This window comes from Suricata suricatta, chromosome 12, assembly GCF_006229205.1.
Source record: "Suricata suricatta isolate VVHF042 chromosome 12, meerkat_22Aug2017_6uvM2_HiC, whole genome shotgun sequence".
NCBI classification, from domain to species: domain Eukaryota; kingdom Metazoa; phylum Chordata; class Mammalia; order Carnivora; family Herpestidae; genus Suricata; species Suricata suricatta.
Genome location: NC_043711.1, coordinates 86,229,583 through 86,252,205, shown reverse-complemented (window position 1 = coordinate 86,252,205; position 22,623 = coordinate 86,229,583). Strand labels below are relative to the sequence as shown.

The following is a 22,623-nucleotide window of genomic DNA, read 5'->3' as shown; positions in this document are numbered from 1 at the left end:
GAGGACAGATAGGAGGGCAAGAATAGAGAAGAGTTTTTGAACTCAATTGTGTTGAAGCCATTGAGGTTCTGTACATAACCATCATCATCACCACCACCACCATCACCATCACTACCACCATCACCATCATCATCATCACCATCACTATCATTATTACCATCATCACTGCCATCACCATCACGATCACTACTACCATCATCATCACCATCACTACCACCATCACCATCATCATTATCATCATCACCACCATCACTATCATCATTATTACCATCATCACCACCACCACCATCACGATCACTACCACCATCACCACCACCACCACCATTATCATCACCATCATCACCATCATCATTATCATAATCAAAGGCATTGAGATGATCATGGCTTAGACTAGGATGATAATAGGAGTAAAAGCGTGAAGTGGGTAGATTGGTGTGTATTTTGGTGGGAGGTCCCATAGGACTTCTAGGTGGACTGTGGTGGTTAGGGAGGAACGGGGAAACAGAAGCAGAAACTTTGGCTGAATTGCATGGTATTTCCCCCACTAGGATAATCTACCCATTCCTCCCATGTCCATTCTTGACTGTCCTCTCTCTCTAGCACCTACCAGATCCTTATCCTGCTTCAGGCAATCGTGGTATGGCTGAAAGAGCACTCGATTTGGAATTGGGCATCCAACCTCTCACTTGGTGTGAACCCATGGTGTAACCTTGCTAAACTTCAATTCCTTCCTATGTAAAATAAGACCCTAGTAACACCTACTTTGTGGGATTGAGATGCTATTGTTGGGCTCAACTTCTGCTTCATCTAGTCTGGGCTCTTTGGATGGAGCTGCTGGGGAAATTGAGGCCACTCAAAGGCTCTTAATCTGCTGCAAGCAGGTGGGCATAAGTCTGATGAAGGTCTTCTACATTGCTTCTCAGAATTCTCCAGTAGAATTAAGCTCTGGTTGCCCACAGCGGTAACCTGCTTGATGATGGGTGCTTTTATGAGCTGCCTCCCTCTACCCCCTCCCCAGCTCCTTGTCTTTCTTGTGATCACTATTTGCACTTGAATCATTGTCTAGAGGAACTCAAATGGAGACACAGGATTATTGTGGAAGTTAAGCTTGTAAAGCTCTCGGCATATATTAAGTGGCTAATACATTCATGGTGAATGAATGAATGATGAGGCTTCACCTGCTCTGAGGACACAGACTCAGAAAAGGCAGGAGGAAGGGAGAGATCTGGAGATGAAAGGGGGGAGGAGCCGTCCCTGCAGCCCCCCCCCCCCCCGCAGCAACTACTGTTATGACTCCATCCCTCCTGAGTCCTGGGTCCTCTTCCTGGCCCTCTGGACAGCTGCAGGTTCAAGGTATGGCCAGAGCCCGTTGAGAAATGGCCTTCTCATCACCAAGCTTGCAGGATAACTCACTGAAAGGACAGCCCCATGAAGAGCTGGACTGGGGAGAAAAAAAAAACCCGCAAATGAAGTAAAAGTGACATTTCACTTGTGCCTTTAATCTTCAAGCAGAATTTAAATATGATATCACAAAATGACAAGATTGTACTAAGCCACAGCTCGATCGTGAGCACGGGGGAGGGAGGCCTCCATCTCTCCAGTTCTCCCTGGGCTGTTCAGGGCACAGCCTCCCGAGGCCCACCCCCTCCTCTTCCAAGGGGGCTCAAAGAAGGTAAGAGGCTTGTCCAAGGCCACCGAGCCCTTCTGGCTTTGTCTCCAGCCACTTTCAAAGTAATTTTTTCTGGGAAAAAAATAACTGCCTCTTAAGAGAGGTGCTCCGTTTTTTCTTCTTCTCAGGCTGGGAATCACAGACAAAATCCCATGGAGATCCAAGTCCCCAAATGCTGGTGACATATGGCAAGCACGGTGTGGGAGCCACTGTCCTGAGGGCTGGGGGGCGCCTGGGAGAGGGGGCTCTGTGTGCGTGGTAGTGCAGGGAGGAGACAGCCCCAGACTCGAGGCCTTTGTGGGATCTGAGAGGCGTTTCAGAGGGTGCTGCTTTGAGGAAGGTCTAGACCTTCCCCTCAAGTAGCTGTGCTCCCGCACTGGGCACACGGGAAGTGGGGTGGCACATCTGGGCTGCTCCTTAGAGTGCCAGGGCTTAGAGGGGGCCCTGTTTAATGACCTACTCACCATGGGGGTTGGTGCCATACAGATCTAAGAGGTGGGTCATGTGGGTCCAGGAGATGTTCACCTTCGGGAAGCAGGGATGAGGGAGGCTGAGGGTGCTTGTGGAGGGTGCTCCTGGTCTGCCCAGAGCCTCACCAGGCCAGTACACCACCCCCACCCCTACCCGTGTGAGCCTTGCCTGCCGTGGCTCACAGCTACCCATCTCTCTGGGGAATTGACCTCTGTGGATGTCAGATGCCTTGCAGGGGTAGTTACACTGCCTGCCCAGGGCATCAGGACACAGAGGTGGCAAAGACCCGACTTCCAGGTCTCTGTAAGGAAGCACCACGATGCAATCTGCATTCCAGAGCCACCAGGCGGCCAAGGCTGGACTTCTCTCTTCCTCCCCATTCTTCCCACGCTCCTTGGTCTGAGGAGCCTTCCCTCAATGGTCACTCTTGCCGAAGCCTTGTCTTAGCCTCTGCCTCTTCGCCAGTGGCTCTCAAAGTGCGGTTCCTGCACCAGCAGCATCAGCATGGCCTGGGAACTTGTCACAAATGCAGATTCTCGGGGCCCAGCCGAGTCCTCATAGGCAGCCAGGTGCCTCTGACGCAGTGGTGCGGTTTGAGACACACCGCTCTAGAGAAGGCCGCTGAGAACGGCTGCCCAGGCCTGGCTCCCACAAGGCCGGCGACCCCAGAGCTGTGTTTGCGGAACCCCTTGAGGAACCCATGGCCATTGTTCCGGGACAGGCCGCTTCGGCTCAGGTGCCCCAGAGGCATCAATTTCACTGATGGTATTGACAACTGTCCACTAAACAAAAAATTCTGTCCTCCGCACGCCCGAGGCCAGCTCCAGGTAGAACTCCACACTCCTGGACAGAATCCTGAGGCACGCCGCAGGCTCACCCTTGACCTCCCAGCAGGGTTCCACCTGGTTTCATGGGAGACAGAGGCCTGGAGGGGGAAGGCTCACCCCAAAATGGAAGTGAGAAGGGCCATCCAAAAGGGCCCCATGAGCCCTCAAGAGCTCACAGGGACCTGGACTTGGACTCATTCCCCACCTGGGACTTACAGATGTTCCCTCCACCTTCAAAGAGGAGGATGTCACCTGGCTTCACAGACCTCCTGCCACAAGACAGACCAAACTGTGACCTTTTCTTCCAGAGGAAGCAAGATCAACCACTTATGAACCCTATACCTGGAAGGGGTAGTTCTCACGGATTCGGGGTGCCAGGAGGGAGATGAGATCTAAGGGCCCTCCTGAGAGAGGGGCGTATGAGTGGCCCAGTCAGTTGGGCATCAGACTCTTGATATTGGCTCAGGTCATGATCTCATGGTTGTGAGATCGAGCTCTGCGGCCAACTCGATGCTGATGGCATGGAGCCTTCTTGGGATTCTCTCTCTCTTTCTCTCCCCCGCTCATGCACACGCTCTGTCTCAAAATAAATAAAGATTAAAAAAAAAAGAGCCCTCTGAGAGGTGGAGCCCGTGAAGGAACCCAGGGCCCAAAAGCAGGGAAGAGGCAGTTGGACAGCACTCAAGGGCCCAGCCATGGGTCCCTTGTCACAGGAGCATCAGTATGGAGACTGAGGGAGGTGGGAGAGGGGGCGACAGACAGGGATAGGAGCCTGCTGTGAGGAGCAAATTCTGAGTCAAGGTGGATTATGGAGATTGTATGACTACATATGATACTTAAAATTGTCATATAATTATATAATGATCATATTACAATGATGGATATCCTGAGTTCAATTTCATGGTCTCTTCCCAGTTTGCTGTGTGGCCCTAGGTACATCCCTTTCCCTCTCTGGTCCACAGTTTTCCCATCCACACAAGGAGGAAGTGGACTAGACACTCGCTAAGGAGTGGCCTTCATGCTAACTCCATCTTGAGGCTCTTGAGAGCTCAAGCTGTTTCTTGCACCCTGGTACAACGGTTGCATTTCAGTCCCACATTCCGTTTCCTCAGGACCTTTGCACGTGCAGTTTTCTGTGCCTGGAAGCCTTACCGCCGTCTCCAAACGATACCAGGCTCATTGTTTTACATTTGCATTGCTCCTTGTATGTCTTGTAAGACCTAATACAGTTTGTGACTTGATATTTACTTTGTGGCTGTTGACTCCTGTCTGTCTCCTCTACAGGGCTTTAAGCTCATAAATCCTTTTCATTGCGATTCTAGCATGCCACGTGGCATCTGACCTATAGCAGACATTCAGACATTAAATATCTGTTAATGAATGAATGAATGGTGTCTATTATCATTATTATTTGGAGCCAAGCTCTCTAAAAAGGCTGCAGAACCCAGTTCTGACCACCCCAGAAAGGGAAAAGTCAGTGGCAAGAGCAACTCCCCTCAATGGCCTTCAGCTCTGAAGGGCTGACCCTTCCTTGCGTCTGCTCCCTGCAGGGGGAGGCTCCTGGCTCGAGGAAGTAGCCCCTTATCGAGGAAGGAGACTGTCCACGTCCTCACTGCCTTCCTGATGCTGTGCACAAGAACCGAGGTGCTCTGTGACCTGCCTGAGGACATGGGCTACTTTGGTGCTGGGGGTCAGAGTACCTCCAGGGGATCTGGGATAGGCCAGGCCACCTGGACCTTTGCCATTTGGGGAGCCTGCCGTGAAAAAAGAAGATCCATCCACAGAGGTGCACACATGCTTGCCTGGAGTTCAAATTTGTGAGCGTAAACACACGTACATGTGCACTTACCCAAACACCCCCACTAGAAATACAAGATGCGCATGTACACCTGCCTAGCAGCGCTTTGCGCACAGAGCATATCATGTTCACATACGTAGTGGCCCCCAAAGCGTGCACACACAAACAGGCATGGAAACACACGTGTGCGTGTCTTTGTACTCATACAACAGGAGTACATGCAATGCATCCACAGACACATGCATGCGGGTTTGCATAAACGCACCGCATGCATAACGGGACACTGGTCCAGTCAGGACTTTAATAAGGAACTCTGCTCAGGACTCCTCCCAGGAGCACTGGATATTCTCCAAAGGCCTTTCTTTTCTACCACTCCTCTCCTCCCCCCAGTCACCCCACAGCTCACAAAGCATCCCCCACTTTCCTAATCCTCAGTCAGGCACACAAAAAGCTTTCTGAAAGTGGGGCAGGGGGATCACTTCTGGAAGTCCCCGCACCACGCCAGTGTCCTCCTGGGTCAGCCAGGTGTCCTCCCAGTTTCTTTCGGGGACATCACCTCGTCGCTCGCTCCGACGGAACCGGAGCGACCCCTGGTGGCCTAATCGGCAGCGCCGGTCCCGGCAGGCAGGTTGTGCCGCGGTCCTTGTCCCTGGGCTGTGGGGGACACTCACCTTGTCCGTCTCTGCCTGAACCTTCGCAGCCAGGTCTTGAGGCTCCCGTCGAAGAGCTGGGAACACTGCCACTGCTGTTATTCAGTTTTCGCATCTCTGAGACCAAGAAAGAGGCGACCTGGCCAGGAAGAATAACGGCTTAGCAGGAGACCGAGGCTGCTGGGGAAACAGGCAAAGTCCGTGAGGGTCACCGTGGCCCCCTCCCTGTCCCAGCACCGCACTCAGTTCGTGTCAATACTTACTTGTTGAACTTGGGGCTGAAGCACTAGTTTGGTACTGTGTGTGTGTGTGTGTGTGTGTGTGTGTGTGTGTGTGTGTGTGTGAGGGGGCAGGTAGCCCCTAGACAGGGCCAGGGAGTAGGGCACTCAGATATAGAGCCCACCTCCGGGCTTGGTGGACAGCGGTCTCCCAGACAGAGGCTGGAGGGTCGTGTGCCTGCTATGGGACAATGTCACACGCAGGCAGACGTGTCCCCAAAAACACACCTGGAGTGGGTGAGGCTTTGAGAAACCCCAGCCAGCCCTGCATTGGAGAATTCCCATAGACCCTCAGAGCAACCCATCCCTGTCTGTTGGATCAGAGCCCAGCAGACAGAGCTGGAAGGAAGAATCCAGACCTGTGTGGACCCTGATAACAAAGAGCATGTGCACAGGTCTGAAAGAAATGTGTTCCATTCTGGATTCCTCTATGAATAGCCTACAAGATCCCTAAACAACATAATACATGCTTGGGAAGAGGGAGGGGCAATTATCCCATTTGACTGACATTTGCAACAAGGAACTAGGCATTTTTGGAATTTTTAAAAACTCCTTACAATGAAAAATTATAAGCTAATGTGCCTCAGTAGTCACATTCGCTCAGAGGTGAGACACAGAAAAGAAAAGAACTATGGGAGTATGGGGGGAGTACCCGTGTGGGGGAGGAGCGGGCCATCAACAGACTTAATTTTTTTTTTTTTAGTGTTTATATGTTTTCAAGAGAGACACAGAGAGCAAGCAGCAGAGGGGCAGAGAAAGAGGGAGACACAGAATCTGAAGCAGGCTCCAGGGTCTGAGCTGCCAGCACAGAGCCTGACGGGGAAGGGTGGGAAGGGGGCTCCAACTCACAAACGGAGAGATCATGACTGAGCCCAAGTCGGCCACTTAACTGACTGAGCCAGAGCCACCCAGATGCCCCATCAGACTCTTGAATGAGGTTGGAAGAATGAGCAGAGCTCCCAGGCTTCCGCCCTTTCTGAAGAGCGAAAGAGAGATACACGCAGAGCAAACTGCATAAGCCAATACTCAGAGGTGTGAGGTGCAGGACGAGCTTGGAGAACCAGCTGGCATTTGGTGTTTAGAGCACAGAGGAACGCTGGCTCTGTTGGGGGAGGGATGGAGCCGTCAGAGCTACACTTGCCGGTTTCTGGAATTAAAAAAAAACAAAACATCTTGCTGACTTTATGGCTGGAGGGAGGGAGGAGGAGAGGTGAGTGAGCAGGATGGATTTGGATTGGTGGGCGGATGGATGGCGAGGTGGATGTCAGAGGCTGTGCATTTCTGAGCGCTGTGGCCAGCCAGCAGTGGTCCGTGCTGCCTTGTGTTCATGGGGGTCTCAGGTGCTCCGTCTTCACCGGGCCCCTGCCCAGCTTGCAGATTTCAGTGGGTCTTGGATGCCTACAGCACAGAGAGGACTCTCCTCTTACCCTTGCCCCTCGCCCTAGTGGGACTGCGCTTCCTCACGGCCTCACCCTAGAGAGAGACACACCTTGGCTCTGACCCCAAGGCAGCCAGGAGGGTGCTGGAGCTAAGCAGGCCCCCTGACACCTCCCCCCATAACACACAGTGGGAGTTCCCTGAAAGGGTGTTTCCCAAATTGGTCCCCCCCCCCCAAAAAACACCAGTGCGGGGCAATACTTTCCAGAGCAAAAGACCTCAGCGAGGCTGGGAAAGTGCTACATACTCTAGTTCCACTTGGAGATTAGCTTATATCATAGGCTCTGAGAAGTCTGTGGGAAAGAACGATCCCTAACTTTCAGTAAGGCAGCGCTCACCCATCTTCTTTGGCCACAGAGCCCTTTGTCCCCTGAACCCCTGTCAGTGCCCCCACGGGGCTCATGTTCAGCGGCCCTCACTCTGGTGAGCCCTCTTTCCTTTCAGGGGCCATCTGCGTTCTTTACAGAAGTCTCAGGAAAGACTTGGTCGTCACCGCACCCGGCACCTGGCACAGTTGTGTGAATGAATGGAATAAAGGCACGAAGGAGCCTGTGGGGAACCATCGTGGTGACTATGGGCTGAGATGATAGAATGGAGACAGCCCCAGGAAGTTTTTCCCTTTTCTTCTTTTTATTTCTTTTTTAAGTAGGCTCCTCGCCCAACATGGGGCTTGAACTCACAACCTTGAGACCAAGAGTCGCATGCTCTACTGACCAAGCCAGCCAGGCGCCCCAGTAACTTTTACGTTCAGGGCATTTCTGCTGGGCTCTGGAGGGGCAGGATGAGCAGGTGAAGGCCCTGCAGGTGCTGTTTCGGGTCCGGGTGTCTGAGGGAAGCGGGAGGGTCTCAAACCCTGGGGTCTCTGGTCTCCGGAGGGGACTCTCCCTCCCTCAGTCTGGAGGCCCCTTCCCAGCAAAGGGGATTGCAGGACCGGTAAGTCCCGGGACAGCCAGGAAACCCTGCGTCATGAGGTCTGGAACTGTTTCCTGAGCTGGTATCAGCCCAGAGAGCCTTGACCGGTGCTGATGGCGAGTGTCTCTCTACACACTGTGTGAATAAAAAGTAACACGTACGTGTACACACACACACACACACACACACACACACACACACACACGTGTGGTCTGAGAGTTATAGTCCAAAGTCAGAAATACGATGAGCCCACAATTACCCTGTGGAGGGGAGATAGTCAACTGCCCTGAAGAGAAGGTTTAATGAAACCCATTGCGTTGTGAGAGCTGCGAAGGAAGAAGCGTCGCTCCCTGGGGGTCAGGATCCCCAGGGAGAAAAGGAGGTGGAGGTTATGGAGTTCAGAGGAAGAGTTCGCCGAGCCAGACCAGACCCCTCGGCCAAGCCCCACCAGCTGGGGGACAGCTGCAGGCGGGCACAGAGGCTCAGTGCCCAGGGCTCCGTCCCTCAGACCCTGTGTGGCTCATTCATGCTTTCACTCACTCATTCATCCATCCATCCATCCATCCATCCATCCATCCATCCATCCACTCACGCACTCACGCACTCACTCACTCAATAAATATCATCAAGTGCCAGTTAGGTCTCATCTCCAGTCCAGGGACCTGGGACACGGTACTGATGGAAACCAACAGGTCGCAGATTTGCAGAGCTGATATTTCAGGCGAGAACACAGACAATAGGGCAGCAGAGAAATGACTAAGTATCTTCCGACACTGATTCACACCAAGAAAAAGACAAAACAGTATAAGGATGAGCCGTGGCTGGGCAGGCCTCCGTGAGACCCTGACATTGAGCTGATGTCCCAGTGCCAAGCAGCAGCCCCCTTATGAAAGGGACAGGTTTCCAGATGGGGGGCAGTGAGCGCTGGGTCCTGAAGGTGGAAGGAGATGTAGGGGTGCCAGAGGGGAGCCTGGGCCCAATGTGGGGAGTCAGGGTCTGGGAGGAGCCCGTCAGAGATGTAGTGATCTCACAGTGAATGAGTTCGGGGCCCCGCATCAGGCCCTGTGCTGGCAGCTCAGAGCCTGAGGCCTGCTTCAGATTCTGTGTCTCCCTCTCTCTCTGTCCCTCACCCTCTCATGCTCTGTCTCTCTCTGTCTCTCAAAAATAAATAAACATTAAAAAAATCTTTTCTAAAAAGCCAGGGTAGAAATCTCCCTCCAGCCTTTGCTCCATCCCCAGAAGGAAGGAGGGGCACCAATGGAAGTTGGCCCAAGGCTCCAGTAAAAGTTACTCTACCACTTTTCTGCGCCTCAGTTTCCTCATCTGCAAAGTAATAGCACCCATCTCTGAAGGCTGATTCATTCTTTTTTTTCCTATAACAAAATAATTATTTTAATGAAGCATTTGAAATAATTTTAAGAATCTGGTCAATAAGACTATACACAAATATGGGAATATGCTCCCCTTTACAGAAAAATAAAGCTAAGCATTTAAATATACAAAAACATCTTTAGGTATAGATCTCTTCTGAAAGTTTCTCCTTTAACATACACCTCATTTGTAGCATTTTACATTATAACTTGCTGAAATAAAAAACACTGCCAATGTGACACTCAGTAAAGAACATGATCATAACAGTCTTCGTAGATGAAATGGTCTAACTGGGTAAATCACATGCACAGGGCTTCACTCCATACATGTTGGCAGCTGACCCAGGGCCCACAGTCTCCATTCCATGCCATTCTGTGCCACCTCCTCCCTTCCACCCCCCCCGGAACCCCCCCCCCCCCCCCCCGCACCAAACAAGACCAAAGACTGGACACTGACAAGCTGGGAACTGGATTCTCTCCTGGGGTAAGGGAGGAGGTGCAGCCTGGCTGACGTGGGGGAAGCCAGACCACTCTCTTGACCCTGGCCTGGGATCCAGGCACCCCGAGAATGCCTTCGCGTCCAGCCCTCTCTCTTTTTTCTTCAGCACAGAGCCCAACGCACGGTTCGAACCCACAAACCAAAATGTGAGATCACGACCTGAGCCGAAACCAAGAGTGGGACACTTAACCGACTGAGCCACGCAGGCAGCCCAGCCCTCTCTTTGCCAAAACAGGACAGCAGCAGTGAGAGAAGGAAGGCAACGTTTAAACCAGCACCTTGCACGGAGGGATCCAAAGGGGCGTGTCTGTCTCCCATGAAGCCTGGGAGAGAGAGCCGGAGGTAGGATAATGGCCTTCTTGGACTCTCCCAGGAGCCAGCCATTGCTCTGTGGGCTTTATATGGTTTTTTCTCATTTAGCCCTTAATAAAAAGGGACTACTGTTATTATAAACTCACTTCACAGATACTGACAGGGAGACTCACAGAGATTCAAAATTCACCCCCAGTCTCTGAGCTAGCAAGTGTCAGAGGCAGAATTTGAAACCAGGATTCTAAGGTCCATCCATGCTCTTGTCCCCCAGACTAGACATCTCCCAACAGTGGCCCCAGAGGCAGCCCCTCATGCGCTAAACAAGCTTAAGCTGGGGGCAACTTATGGCTTGAAGGACCAGGGGCTCCTGGGTGCCGGGGAGAGCTTTGTGGTCAGCCTCCAGCAGGGAGTCGAGGGGCACGCTTCGGCATGTTTCTGCGGGATGTCAGGAGCCAAAGGGGCATTTCACATCCCGGAATGACAATGGGACTCCCACCTGCAAGATCTGGGCGACTAGAGCCAGACCCCTTTCCCTGGCTAAGCTCAAACTTCACATGTCTCGGCAGAACTCTTGGTCTCAGCAGTAATAAAAACATTGGCTGCATCACAGACCAAAAACCCTGAGCTGGATAAAGAGGGGTTGAAAGGAAAGCATGCTGCTGCCCCAGGGAGCACTGGGTAAGGTGTGTGTCCGTGGTGTGGGGTAGATGGTCTAGCTCTGCAGGCAGGGGCCAAGTTCCCCATACTCCCAGGTCTTGTTACTCATCCTGTCTTACAGTCTTCTGGGGCAAGCTTTTCCTTCCAAATCCACTCTACCTTCCTTCTCTCTTCAACTGTCTACCCCTTTCTCTGCAAAACTGCTACTCCTGGTCTTTCTTATCCACCATCTTCTTGTCTTTAAAGAAACAAACCAAAAAAATTATAATGTGTAATGTTGACAATGATGCAGTGAAATGAACACCCTCATACACTCCTGAAGGGTAACATACACCAAGAACGTAATAGGCATATTCCAAATAATCTAAGACACGTTCAAAGTTTTATGTAGAACAATTGTGATTGTGTTTTATAATAGGAGAAACAAGGAAATAATAAATGTCCAGTAATAAGGAAATGGTTAAATAAATTAGAATATATCCCTAAGGAAGAAAATACTACCCTGAGTAAAAACCGTGTTTTCAAAGAAGGTTCTCAATAGTGTGATAAATGATATTTTTCCAAGTTCATTACCCCTCCTTGTATCTACACCCTTTGCCATATGAATTTGGAATTCTTCCCGTTAAAGAAACAGAACATACTTCCCCCTTTCTTCGCTAGGCAGCCAGGTGATAGCTTTGAGCAATGCAGGACGCATGCAGAGGTTTAAAGTGCATCGTGTGGCAGGGCTTGCTCTCCCGTGTTTCTGCCATTAACGCCACAAGGGCAGGTCTCAGATGGCCTGCTGCGCCCAGAGGATGGGAGACATGAGAAGCAGACCCAGACCCAACCAACAGCTCGGGCCAAGGCCAATCTAGATCAGCCAGCCAACCCCCAGTTCACCCACAAACATGCCAACAAAGGTAAATAATTGTTCTAAGTCAAGAGTTTGGGGGTTGTTTGTGATGAGGCATTATGTGGCAATAACTGAATGATGCAATGGGAAATGTCCATAATCCTATAATATTCAGTGAAAAAAAGATACACACACTCAGGAAGATGATGCACTACGAGTTAATAACACTTGTATCTGAATTGCATTTTTCCTTTTGTACTTTGCTCTATTTTCCAAATTTCCTGCAATGAGCAGGGATTGTTTTCATATGCAAAAATACATATATATGTATATAAATAACTGAAAGAAGTCCAGGAGCTAAGCATGTTTTAGTGGAAGATTCTCCACACAGCTCCCTGGATGAGAGTTTCTGAAGCACTGGGACCACAGACCTGTGCCTCCCGCTTGCCGGCCTTACTCCTCTTCAGGACCAAGCCAAGGAGGGCACGGGGCACAGTCGGCGGGTTGGGGCCCACAATGGGGATCTTTTGCGTATCCTGTAAGGACAAGTCTCCGACCCTGGTGAAGCCAAGTCTGCCTCCAGGGATCCTAAACTCCTAGGGAGGGGAGTAAAGTCAATGGTTCAAGCCACCGTCTTGAGTTGTGTTGAGGCTTTCCCACCCCCGGCAGGAGGCTATGAGGAGGAGAGAGCAGGGGCTCAGGATTCCATCCCTGGTTCAGGTTCAAACTCTCTCGCTGACTGACTGGATCCCATTCTGAGCCTCTAAATCCCCATCCCCAGTCGTAACATAGTGCCCGCCTCATAGGGTTTTGTAACATGGGCTAAGGGGTATAAAGTGCTGGGGTCCAGCCACGTAGCGAGGGCCCCAGTAAATGGAAGCTGTTTTTATTACTTGTATTCCACAGGCCCTCTTATCATTGCTTCTATTCTGGTCCTTTGTTGCTCTCCCTCACCCCATCTGTCTCTACCCTTGGCAGTGCCACCCACGGCTACAACGCTTCTCTTGGTATTACTCTGAATAATGATGGAATAGTTATTGAAAAATAAATTATGCTCGACTGCGCCACCTAGAGGCCACAGTGGGGTTCTGCAAGCAGCCCCAGGCCTTCCTTCAGTCATAGGTGATTTGTTTGGTATTGGCTGGTCCACTTGACCAGGCTATGCTCCAGTGACCGGGCTCTAAGAAGGGAAAGGAAGCGTGCTGTGACTTAGGCAGTCATGTTATGGCCATCCTACAGCTTAGCGCTTGCAATGTAGGCTGTGGAGTCATACCTTCTGGGCTCAAAGTTGACACTCCTGTGAGTTTGGGTAGATCATTTGACTTTTCTCTGTGTCACTGGTCTCACTTGTAAAATGGGGCTAATAACAGAATCTACGTCACAGGATTTGGGGAAGATTAAATTAGATCAAGCATATAAAATGCGGTACCTAACACAGTGAGTGGTCAATAATTGTAACAATTTCTAGTTTTTATTTATTCAGGGAATTACTGCCAGCATAGCGGAATGAAGTGAAATCATGCATGTGAAGTCCTTGGCATAAAGCCTAGTCCAACATCATGAAATTCAGTATGTGGTATCTTTAGATTATTGAACATTATCATTCATAGTTTAATGGGGGCATCAATAGATCAAGACTAGAAGGTAAGGTACTGGTGAGCATTAATTATCTCTGATGCTTTAGAAATAGAAAGTCATTATTTAAAAGTTTTGCTCGATGCACTGTGCTTACGTAGGATATTTTCCCTGGGAGAAACTGGGTAAAGAGTGCATGGGAACTCTGTACTAATTTTGCAACTTGTCGTGAGTCTAAAGTGACCTCAAAATGGACAGGAAGCCTTCTCTTTGGGTGAATGAGAGTGCTTTCACATGGGAGTAGGGGTTCCTGGAGGAGGCAGCATACTTCCTACGCAGTGGAGACGAAGGGCCCCGGGAAGGCTGCGGGTCAGGCTGCTGGGAGCTCCATCCCGGCCTCAGGATCCACTAGCTCTGTCACCGTTCTCTGAGCTTCACGGCCCCTTTCCTGCCAGTGAGGTTGGGGTGCAGTGACAGAACCCCCCCCGCCGGCCAGGCTGAGGTAAGGTGACCCGTCCGGCAGGTCAGTCAATGCAGGTCCTAAGGGAGGGAGGGAGAATTGGGGGGCAGGGGACACAGAGAATGGAGGCAAGACAAGTCTCTGATCAAGCCTCGTTTATTGAAAGACCACGCACGTCTTAAAAGGGCAGAAGACGGGCAGCTGACGTAAGTCAGTTGCTAAGAAACAAGGGCAAGGATAAGGGAGAAACTGAAACTGCAGTTTCAGCACAGCACAGCACCTGGGAAACCGATAAGAAGGCCCAGCCTACTGGCCCTGAACTGGGAGTAATGACGCAGTTCTGCTGAGCTGGGAGTGATAACGCAGCTCTGCAGAGAACGCAGCTCTGCTGTGCGGGCTGCTGATCTTGCAGGTCGAGGCACATATCTCTTCTTCTGGCAGCTCTTCTGGTGCAGTTTCCCACAGTAAGGAAACAAGCCAGTGCTTGGGAAGCCTCTGGAACGAGGCCCAGGGCCCCCTACCTGGGGTTATCCGCCCACACGAAGGTGTGGTCCGTGAAGAACCTTCTCCTTTGAGGAACAGCAGGACCTGGGAAATGGGAATAGAGGCTGCCCTGGGGGTGGGGACTGACTGGGGAAGGCACGGGGGAGCCCTCAGGGCTAGATCTGGTTCTGGGGAGTCACACAGGTGCACACAATCAAGCTGCACGTGGTAAATATGGGCACACCTCACCATGCACCGTATTTCAGTCTTAAAAACCTAACTATAAATGATTACATTCTCATTTGGAAGGAAATGGGCTGGGACATTTTGGAAAAAAGAAATTAAGAAGGAAGCAGAAGTTGAGTCTCTCTCTTTCACACCAGACACCAAAATTCATTCAAAAACAAACTAGAAAAACACATGTAGGGAGATAGTTATTGGTTTGCCAGGCAAAGGAGAGCTTTCTAAGCATAAACACCAAGAACATAAGTGGACATGACGTGAAGAAGAGCATAAATGTCCGTGCCCCTGCTCCCCAGGCCCTGACGCGGGCAGTCACCGCGGAGGTAGCCGGGGCACGAATTAAATGAAGGAATGGTTCAACAGGAGAGCGCCGGGTGCCCAGCAGCACAGGGAGGGTGAGGAGGGCGAGGTGGGATATGCCGGTGCCCGAGGAGGAGGCCCGGCCACCAGCCCTCTGGGCAGTGTGCTCACCAGCTGGGAAGGCCTGTGCCAGGCACAGGTGCCTCCCAGAGGCGGTGGGGCCTCGGCAGGAGCTGTTCGGAGCAGACAGCATCCATGTGGAGGGCTTCCTCCCTCCCCTCCTCCCTGCCTGCAGCCCCTCAGATTCTGCGGCTGGAAACAGAACAGAGAGGCAGTCAGGACCGGCCACCTCCCCACCCATTCCAAGCCCAGCGCTCTAGGAAGCCATTTCCCAGGCCCGCGCCCTGTACCCGGGCTCACTAAGCTCAGCAGCGTTTGCCTAAGATTAGGGGCTGAGATCATGACTCCAGGCAGCCAGCTCTTATGCAGAGATTCAGGCCCTCACCTGAGCAACCTGCAGGAAGTGTGAGATGCCCAGAGGTGTGAACCTTCCCTCCACAGAGCAGCCCTGGGTGCAGCGGGAGAATGCCTACGCCTGGAGAACAGCTTAGAAGCCCTGGAACTGAGCTGAGTCCATTTCACAGCCGAGTCTCCATTCTCTGAAATCACTTCCCCTGCTAATTGCAGACGGCTCCCAGTTAGTCATGCAGGCAGCAGATGATACATGGCCCTGGGACTCGGGAGCCATTCCCAACCCCTGCACAGGTGGAGCAGCTGAGGCCCAAGGTCCCACAGCTGCTAAAGACCTACAGGTAAAATGGGAACATAGTGGCCTGCAGGTGTGCAGGCAAGCATTCATACCACACACACACACACACACCCCAACACAGCTCTGCAACAGATCACTGTAGCACTTAGGACACAGTGGCCTCACAGAGGCCCTGGGCAGACACGTCCTGCAGTGACTGTCGCCACTCTTACGCATTGTTGAATTGAAGACCCCAAAGATGCCCCTGACACCTCTGATTGGTGCTTTGTGCCGTCTTTTGGTTGAGTGGGCATAGCCGTCCAGCCGGCAGATGGCTGCCACCTGCATCTGGGTCAGGGTGGACAGGAGCCCGTGCTGAGCACCTCCAAGGAGGCCTGACCCGCCCATATCCCACAGCCACTGTGATCCAGCTTCCCCTTTGGCCAACAGTGGAGAACACCCAGATGAACACACCCAGCTTCATGCTCAGCCACAAGCACTAACCAAAGCCTCACATAAAAACACGCACATGGACACAAGGGGCATCCACATATCTGACCATGAGACCCCCTGACACCATCCACACTTTTCAATGGGGAAATCTAATAAGACAACTGAGAATATGGGGGGCACCGATGGTATTAACCACTATCTAGATTTAAACCTGCACCACTCTAATCCCTGGGGAATAGAGCAGGCTGAGGAAGCCCCTGGTATGTTCTGGTTGAAGACCACACAGAATCACGTGGGCCAGCCGTGTAGAGTGTGGGCAACCTGTCAGTGTCCCCTTGGAAAGTACCTCTCTATTCAAGACCTTGTTTACGATGGAATAGACCCTAACACCAGGCTTTGCCAGGGTCCCAACAGCAGAACTGTCCATCTGGATCTTGGGGACATGTTGAGACCACCTCCATCCCACCTCCAGAGATTCCACCCGGGAGTTCAGGCCTTCCCGGGTCACTCTAATGCAGTAGAGTCTTCAGATCACACTTGGGATGCAGGGGAACACCGGCCTGGAGTGCTCCTGCCTCGTTATGGGGCACAGACAAGAGCTCAGGAGGAAGTTGCACACATATAGGAACAGACTAGGGTTATGTGTGTGGTTGTGCCTAGTGTTGACCGAGTTAGTCAACCAGGCGCTGGTCATTCAAAAAACCAAAACTTGGGGCGCCTGGGTGGCTCAGTTGGTAGAGCATCCAACTTTGGCTCAGGTCATGATCTCAGTTCGTGGGTTCAAGCCTCACATAGGGCTCTGGACTGACATCTCAGAGCCTGGAGCCTGCTTCCAATTCTGTGTGTGTCTCTCTCTGCCCCTCCCCTGCTCATGATCTGTCTCTGTTTCTCAAAAATAAATGTTAAAAAAAACAAAAACCAAAACTTGCTTTTTATGGCAGCCTAGATTGTACACATCCAGACACTCCCATCTTGTTCCAACATTTCTCCTGTACTTGGGACCCAAGCAAACACTTCCTAGGGTCGCCATGGCTGCGTGGGCCCTCCCCTGACACATGCTGACTGGTGGAGGTGCTGAGTCCACTGCAATGCCCGGACTCTTGTTCCCCCTGGCGAGCCCCAGATCATTTGTTGTGCAGGATCTTTTCAGGGTTTCCTGAAATTGATGCATTTACCTACCACCATTTTAATTTGTGTCTGTATCCAGTCAGTCCTGTATAATTATTTACTTCATATTTTTCCCTAATCATGGGGGTCACATTTGCATTAAATCTATTTTTTAAATGTTTATTTATTTTTGAAAGAGATAGAGAAAGTGAGAACAGAGGAGGGGCAGAAACAGGCTCCTGGCTCCTAGCTGTCAGCACAGAGCCCAACACAGGGCTTGAACCCACAAACCGTGAGATCATGACCTGAGACAAAGTCGATGCTTAATCAACTGGGACACCCAGGTGCCCCTCACTTAAATCTATTCTTAAAAAAAGTCAGGGGTGCCTGGGTGGCTCAGTCCGTTAAGCATCGACTTTGGCTCAGGTTATGATCTCGTGGCTTGTGAGTTCATGCCCCGCACTGGGCTCTGTGCTGACAGCTCAGAGCCTGGAGCGTCCTTCAGATTCTGTGTCTCCCCTTCTCTAGGCCCCTCCCATGCTCATGCTCTGTCTCTCTCTGTCTCTGAATTTTAAAAAAAAGTCAATATCCTGGGGCACCTGGGTGGCTCAGTTGGTTGAGTGTCAGACTTTGATCTTAGCTTGGGTCTTGATCTGAGAGTCCTGAGTTCAAGCCCCGAATTGGGCTCTGCTGTGGGTGTGGAGCCTACTTCAAAAAAACCAAAACCAACAACAAAACTACAACAGAAAGTCAATATTCCAACCATTAAATGGTGTATCCACCACCATGAGCCATAAGTAGAAGTTAATGAGAATCAATGACTATATTACCATTCTTGGTCCCATGCAGCCCAGAGGCTCCCACTACCCTGAGGGTCTAAATTAGCTCCTGTTTTATTTAGTTGTTCACACAGATTTCTCCTTTATCCTTCCCGGTCCCAAGCTGTTTTGTTTGAAATGAGATTGCTGGTCAGGTCATGATGGAAGGCTGGTTCCCTGCAGTGGGGGGCCTGTCCTGCTTCCTCCATGCCCACGTGTGTGCCCTGTACTTGAGACGCCATGGCAGACCATCAGGCCCTTGGGGGATCAGTGTGGTCCATACAACCACATGTTTTGGAAATCCTGGGCTGAAATATGTGCCAAACCAAGGAGGTTTCCATGTGGATGCTCTTTCTCTTTGTAATTTTTTAATGTTTATTATTTTTGAGAGAGACACACACACAGAATGTGAGTGGGGGCGGGCAGAGATAGGGGGACACAGAATCTGAAGCAGGCTCCAGGCTCTGAGCTGTCTGCCCAAGCCCAATGCAGGGCTCGAGCTCATGAGTTCTAAGATCATGACCTGAGCTCAACTGACTGAGCCACCCAAGCCTCCTCATGCGGATGCTCTTTCAATTCCCTCATTCACTGAACAAGTAAGCATGGAGTATGAGAACGTGCGGTGGACTGAGGATGCAGTGGTGAAAATGAAGGACATTGTACCCTGGCTTTGTGGAGCTTACACTGTAGGTATAATTGCTTCACTGAGCTCTGTCAACCCCCAGAGCAATTACACATCATTGTCATCATCATCATTACCATCATCATCATTGCCATCATCTTCATCATCACCATCATCACCATCATCACCATCATCACCACCATCACCATCATCATCATCACCATCACCATCACCACCATCATCACCACCACCATCACCACCATCATCACCATCATCATCACCATCACCACCATCATCACTATCATCATCACCACCATCACCATCATCATCATCACCATCACCACCATCACCATCATCACCACCACCACCATCACCATCATCATCACCATCACCACCATCACCGTCATCACCATCACCATCATCACCATCATCATCACCATCACCACCATCACCATCATCACCACCACCATCATCACCATCATCACCACCATCATCACCACCATCATCACCATCATCATCACCATCACCACCATTATCACTATCATCATCACCACCATCACCATCATCATCATCACCATCACCACCATCACCATCATCACCACCACCATCATCACCATCATCATCACCATCACCACCATTATCACTATCATCATCATCACCACCATCACCATCATCGTCATCACCATCACCACCATCACCATCATCACCACCACCATCACCATCATCATCACCATCACCACCATCACCATCATCACCATCATCACCACCATCATCACCATCATCACCATCACCACCATTATCACTATCATCATCATCACCACCATCACCATCATCATCATCACCATCACTACCATCACCATCATCATCACCACCATCATCACCATCATCATCACCATCATCATCACCATCATCGTCATCATGACAGTGACTGCTGCTTTACACTGCTAAGTCTGGGGTGCTTATGCAGTAGAGATGACAGGGACCCATGGTTGTCTGTCACTGAGAGAGATGGGGAGACATCTAAATTTTAAGCAGAGCACTTAGAATTCCATTTGAATATTAACTCCACAAAGGGACATATTTTGCTTTGTGTTCACTGTTGTATCTCCAATGCCTAAACAGTACCTGGCACGTAAGAGGCATTCATCAATATTTGCTAAATGACTTAATCTAAGGAGGGTATAATCTAATTGACATTATAAAATGGCCGTTTTGACTGTGCCATGGAAAAGATGGAGACCAGACAGCTTGGGTCAAGGGCGGGGCAGGGAGACCAGGGAAGAGGCTACTGCACCAGTCCAGCTGCAAGGGAAAGCCCCTTCCTGTTCTGGCTCCCGGCTGGCCCCTGCCAAGTCTCCCCCTGTAGGCGGTCCCTCCCAGCACCCAGCAGGTTCGTCACCCTGTGGGAGCCTGTCTTCACCTCTGCTGCCATCCTCTTCCTTCAGCCCATCCTTTGTTGGATCCACTCCACCTCCATCCAAGAGCCATCCATGGATGAGCTCTCCAAAAAACAAACAAACAGCAAAAAGCCAGAAAAGAAAAGAAGCATCCTGTGCATTCATCGAGCCACAGGAATTGATTCCAGGAAGGTAACACACGGCGCTCTTGCTGGGAGTTCTGGGATAGAGACAACCAGCTCTCGACGTGGATGCAAAGCGAGTGGCTTCAGGGAATTGGCGGGCACACAGTGGGGACCCAAGCTTGGAACAAACTGGATCCCACACTCAGCAATAAATAGAAGGTTTAAAAACTGGGTCCTAGGTGTTGTCCACGGAGCAGTTTGAGTCGCAAGAGGGTCACTTCGGCAGCACATTTTTCTCAAAAGGTCCTTGCTGGGGAGGTAGCATGGTTTTTAATCTGTCCCCTGTGACAGAGGCTTGGGCTCTTTCCATCTGTCAGCGTCACAAGTAGCACGATGATAAGCACCGTATTTATGATCATGTTCCTTTGAGCAGAAGTAGAGTAGAACAGAGTGCTAGATGTGGATTTGCCGAATCAAAAGGTGTGTGAAAATGTGACACTTCCTGGCAGACTGCCTTCCTAAAGGGATTGTTCTACTGGATTTGTCTGTTTGTTGTCGTTACAGCCCAGGAAAGATGCCGATTTTGTTCTGCTGCCTCCCTTGGCCTCCCTCTTGTGAGGGCCACTGCCCTGGAGCCCCCGAGGTGGTGACTCGCTCACAACTTGGGATCCCACCCATCAATGTCCCCCCAACTTAGCGTCACCCAATGTTTAGAAGGGCCTCCTGCTTGGTTTAATCATCATCATGAAATTCTTAATAACGTTTGAACAAGGGCCTCTGTGTTCATTTGGCACATGGCCTGTCCTTGTCCACAAGGCCCTGCCTCGTGCCTTCCTCCCGAGTGTCCTGCCCACACGCTGAGCTCGACTCCAGGTGACAAACACTCGCATCCCCAAATATACTCAAATGCGATAAAGCAGAGAAACCTCAGGTCCGCCAGGGCTCACAGGAAGAGGTGGGGCACCAGCTCTCCCCAGGTAACAGTCTGGCCATTTTCACTGAGCAGAAGCTTAACTGGAGACTGATTCCCAGTTAATTATAAAATTGGCCGTTCTACTCTATTTATGCTTTTTGCGAAAGCTGCTAGTCAGCGTCCCTCCTGCGAATCTGTTTGGTCCCCCATGCTGGCACACAGTTTGGTTTCTGTAGTTGTTTTGCGATTCGCTTGAAAATTCCCAGCATCTGTGTGTTTTCGTGACAAATGGAAAACGGCAGTAGCTAAATGCAAACAGAAGTCAACTGTGTCCCCGTTATGACAGCTAAGCAGCGAGAGAGGGGCAATCGTTCCTTTGGGTGAACTTTCTAAGGGGGTCAGATGGGGCACAGGAAAGAAGAGACATCAGATAAAACCCCAACATTCTAAAGGTGTCCTTGGTGCAAGATGATGCCGTGCGGTGTGGCCACAAGCCTTCGGTTCAGCAGAACAACGGGACCGAGTGCATCCACAAGCTTCACCGAGCTTCACAAATACAGTTTTTTTGGTTTTGCTTTCAACATTTCATTGATGAACAGTGCATGCAGAAAGGTGCACAGATCCTAAGCGTACAGCACGATTAATTGTCTCTAGCTGTAATTTTGTTTTTAAGGCATTTACTGAGCACTTACTACACACCAGATAACCAGATCCGTACGTTTAGAAGAACTTTGGCTCAGGTGTCAGGCAGGTCTGACTTTGAATCCTAGATCCGTCACTTTTATAAAGTTTTTAATGTTTATTTATTTTTGAGACAGAGAGACAGAGCATGAGCAGGGGAGGGGCAGAGAGGGAGGGAGACACAGAATCCGAAGCAGGCTCCAGGCTCTGATGCGGGGCTCGAATCCATGAACCACGAGACCATGACATGAGCTGAAGTTGGATGCTCAACCGACTGAGCCACCAGGTGCCCCTAGATCTGTCATATTTAGTGAAGTGACCCTGGGGAGCCTGGGGACCTGGTAAGCTTCCGCTTCCTCATCTTCACATGGAGACCCCCTAGCGTGCTATAAGAGCTACTTCAGTCAGTCCGCAAATGTTTTTGAGCTCCTGCTATAACTAGTTACTGGAAAGCTGATGTACATATGCGGGTGGAACAAGAAGTCCTCAATAAACGTCACTTCAATAAACACAAGCTGCTTCTGGGCGCTTCCCACCTGACATTCAGAGAGGACCAGTGACTTACCCGATGCTGCCCAGCCCATAAGCCGCTTCTAGCTCCTGTCCTGCAGCCTGGGGCCAGAGCCTGACAAGCCGAGCCTGTGGACAAAACACACATCGGGTCAGATGCCCCGGGCAGCGCTCACAGCTGCTCAGACCTCCCTCGAAAGCAAAGCCTACCCCTTGGGGTGCCTGGTGGCTCAGTCAGTTAAGTGTCCGACTTCGGCTCAGGTCCTGATCTGGTGGTTCCTGAGTCCGACCCGGCCTTGGGCTCTGTGCTGACAGAGCCAAACGAAAACAAAAACAAAAAACCAAAGCCTTCCCCTCACACATCGACTTGTTGTCCCTCCAGGGGACCAGAGAGAGGAGGCAGCATCCTGGAAGTCCTCAGCTTCAGTCCCTGCCCCTACTCACTCTCTGTGGGACCATGGCCCTTTCCCATC

The 22,623-nt window shown here is 51.0% G+C and overlaps 1 protein-coding gene across 1 annotated transcript; it reads right to left on the bottom strand.

Moving 5' to 3' along the window:
* Positions 1-1,409: 1,409 nt before the first annotated feature.
* ARHGAP40 (Rho GTPase activating protein 40) lies at positions 1,410-22,609 on the bottom strand. Its single transcript, XM_029917946.1, is given in 21 exon segments — positions 1,410-1,441; positions 2,134-2,170; positions 2,172-2,194; positions 3,184-3,219; positions 4,533-4,664; positions 4,667-4,721; positions 4,817-4,829; positions 5,437-5,500; positions 5,503-5,554; positions 7,876-7,907; positions 7,910-7,956; positions 9,217-9,279; positions 9,948-10,004; positions 10,556-10,658; positions 12,134-12,311; positions 14,793-15,009; positions 15,282-15,444; positions 15,758-15,961; positions 19,924-19,977; positions 19,980-20,025; positions 22,595-22,609. Coding segments are annotated over 21 exon segments (1,623 nt in total).
* Positions 22,610-22,623: the final 14 nt, after the last annotated feature.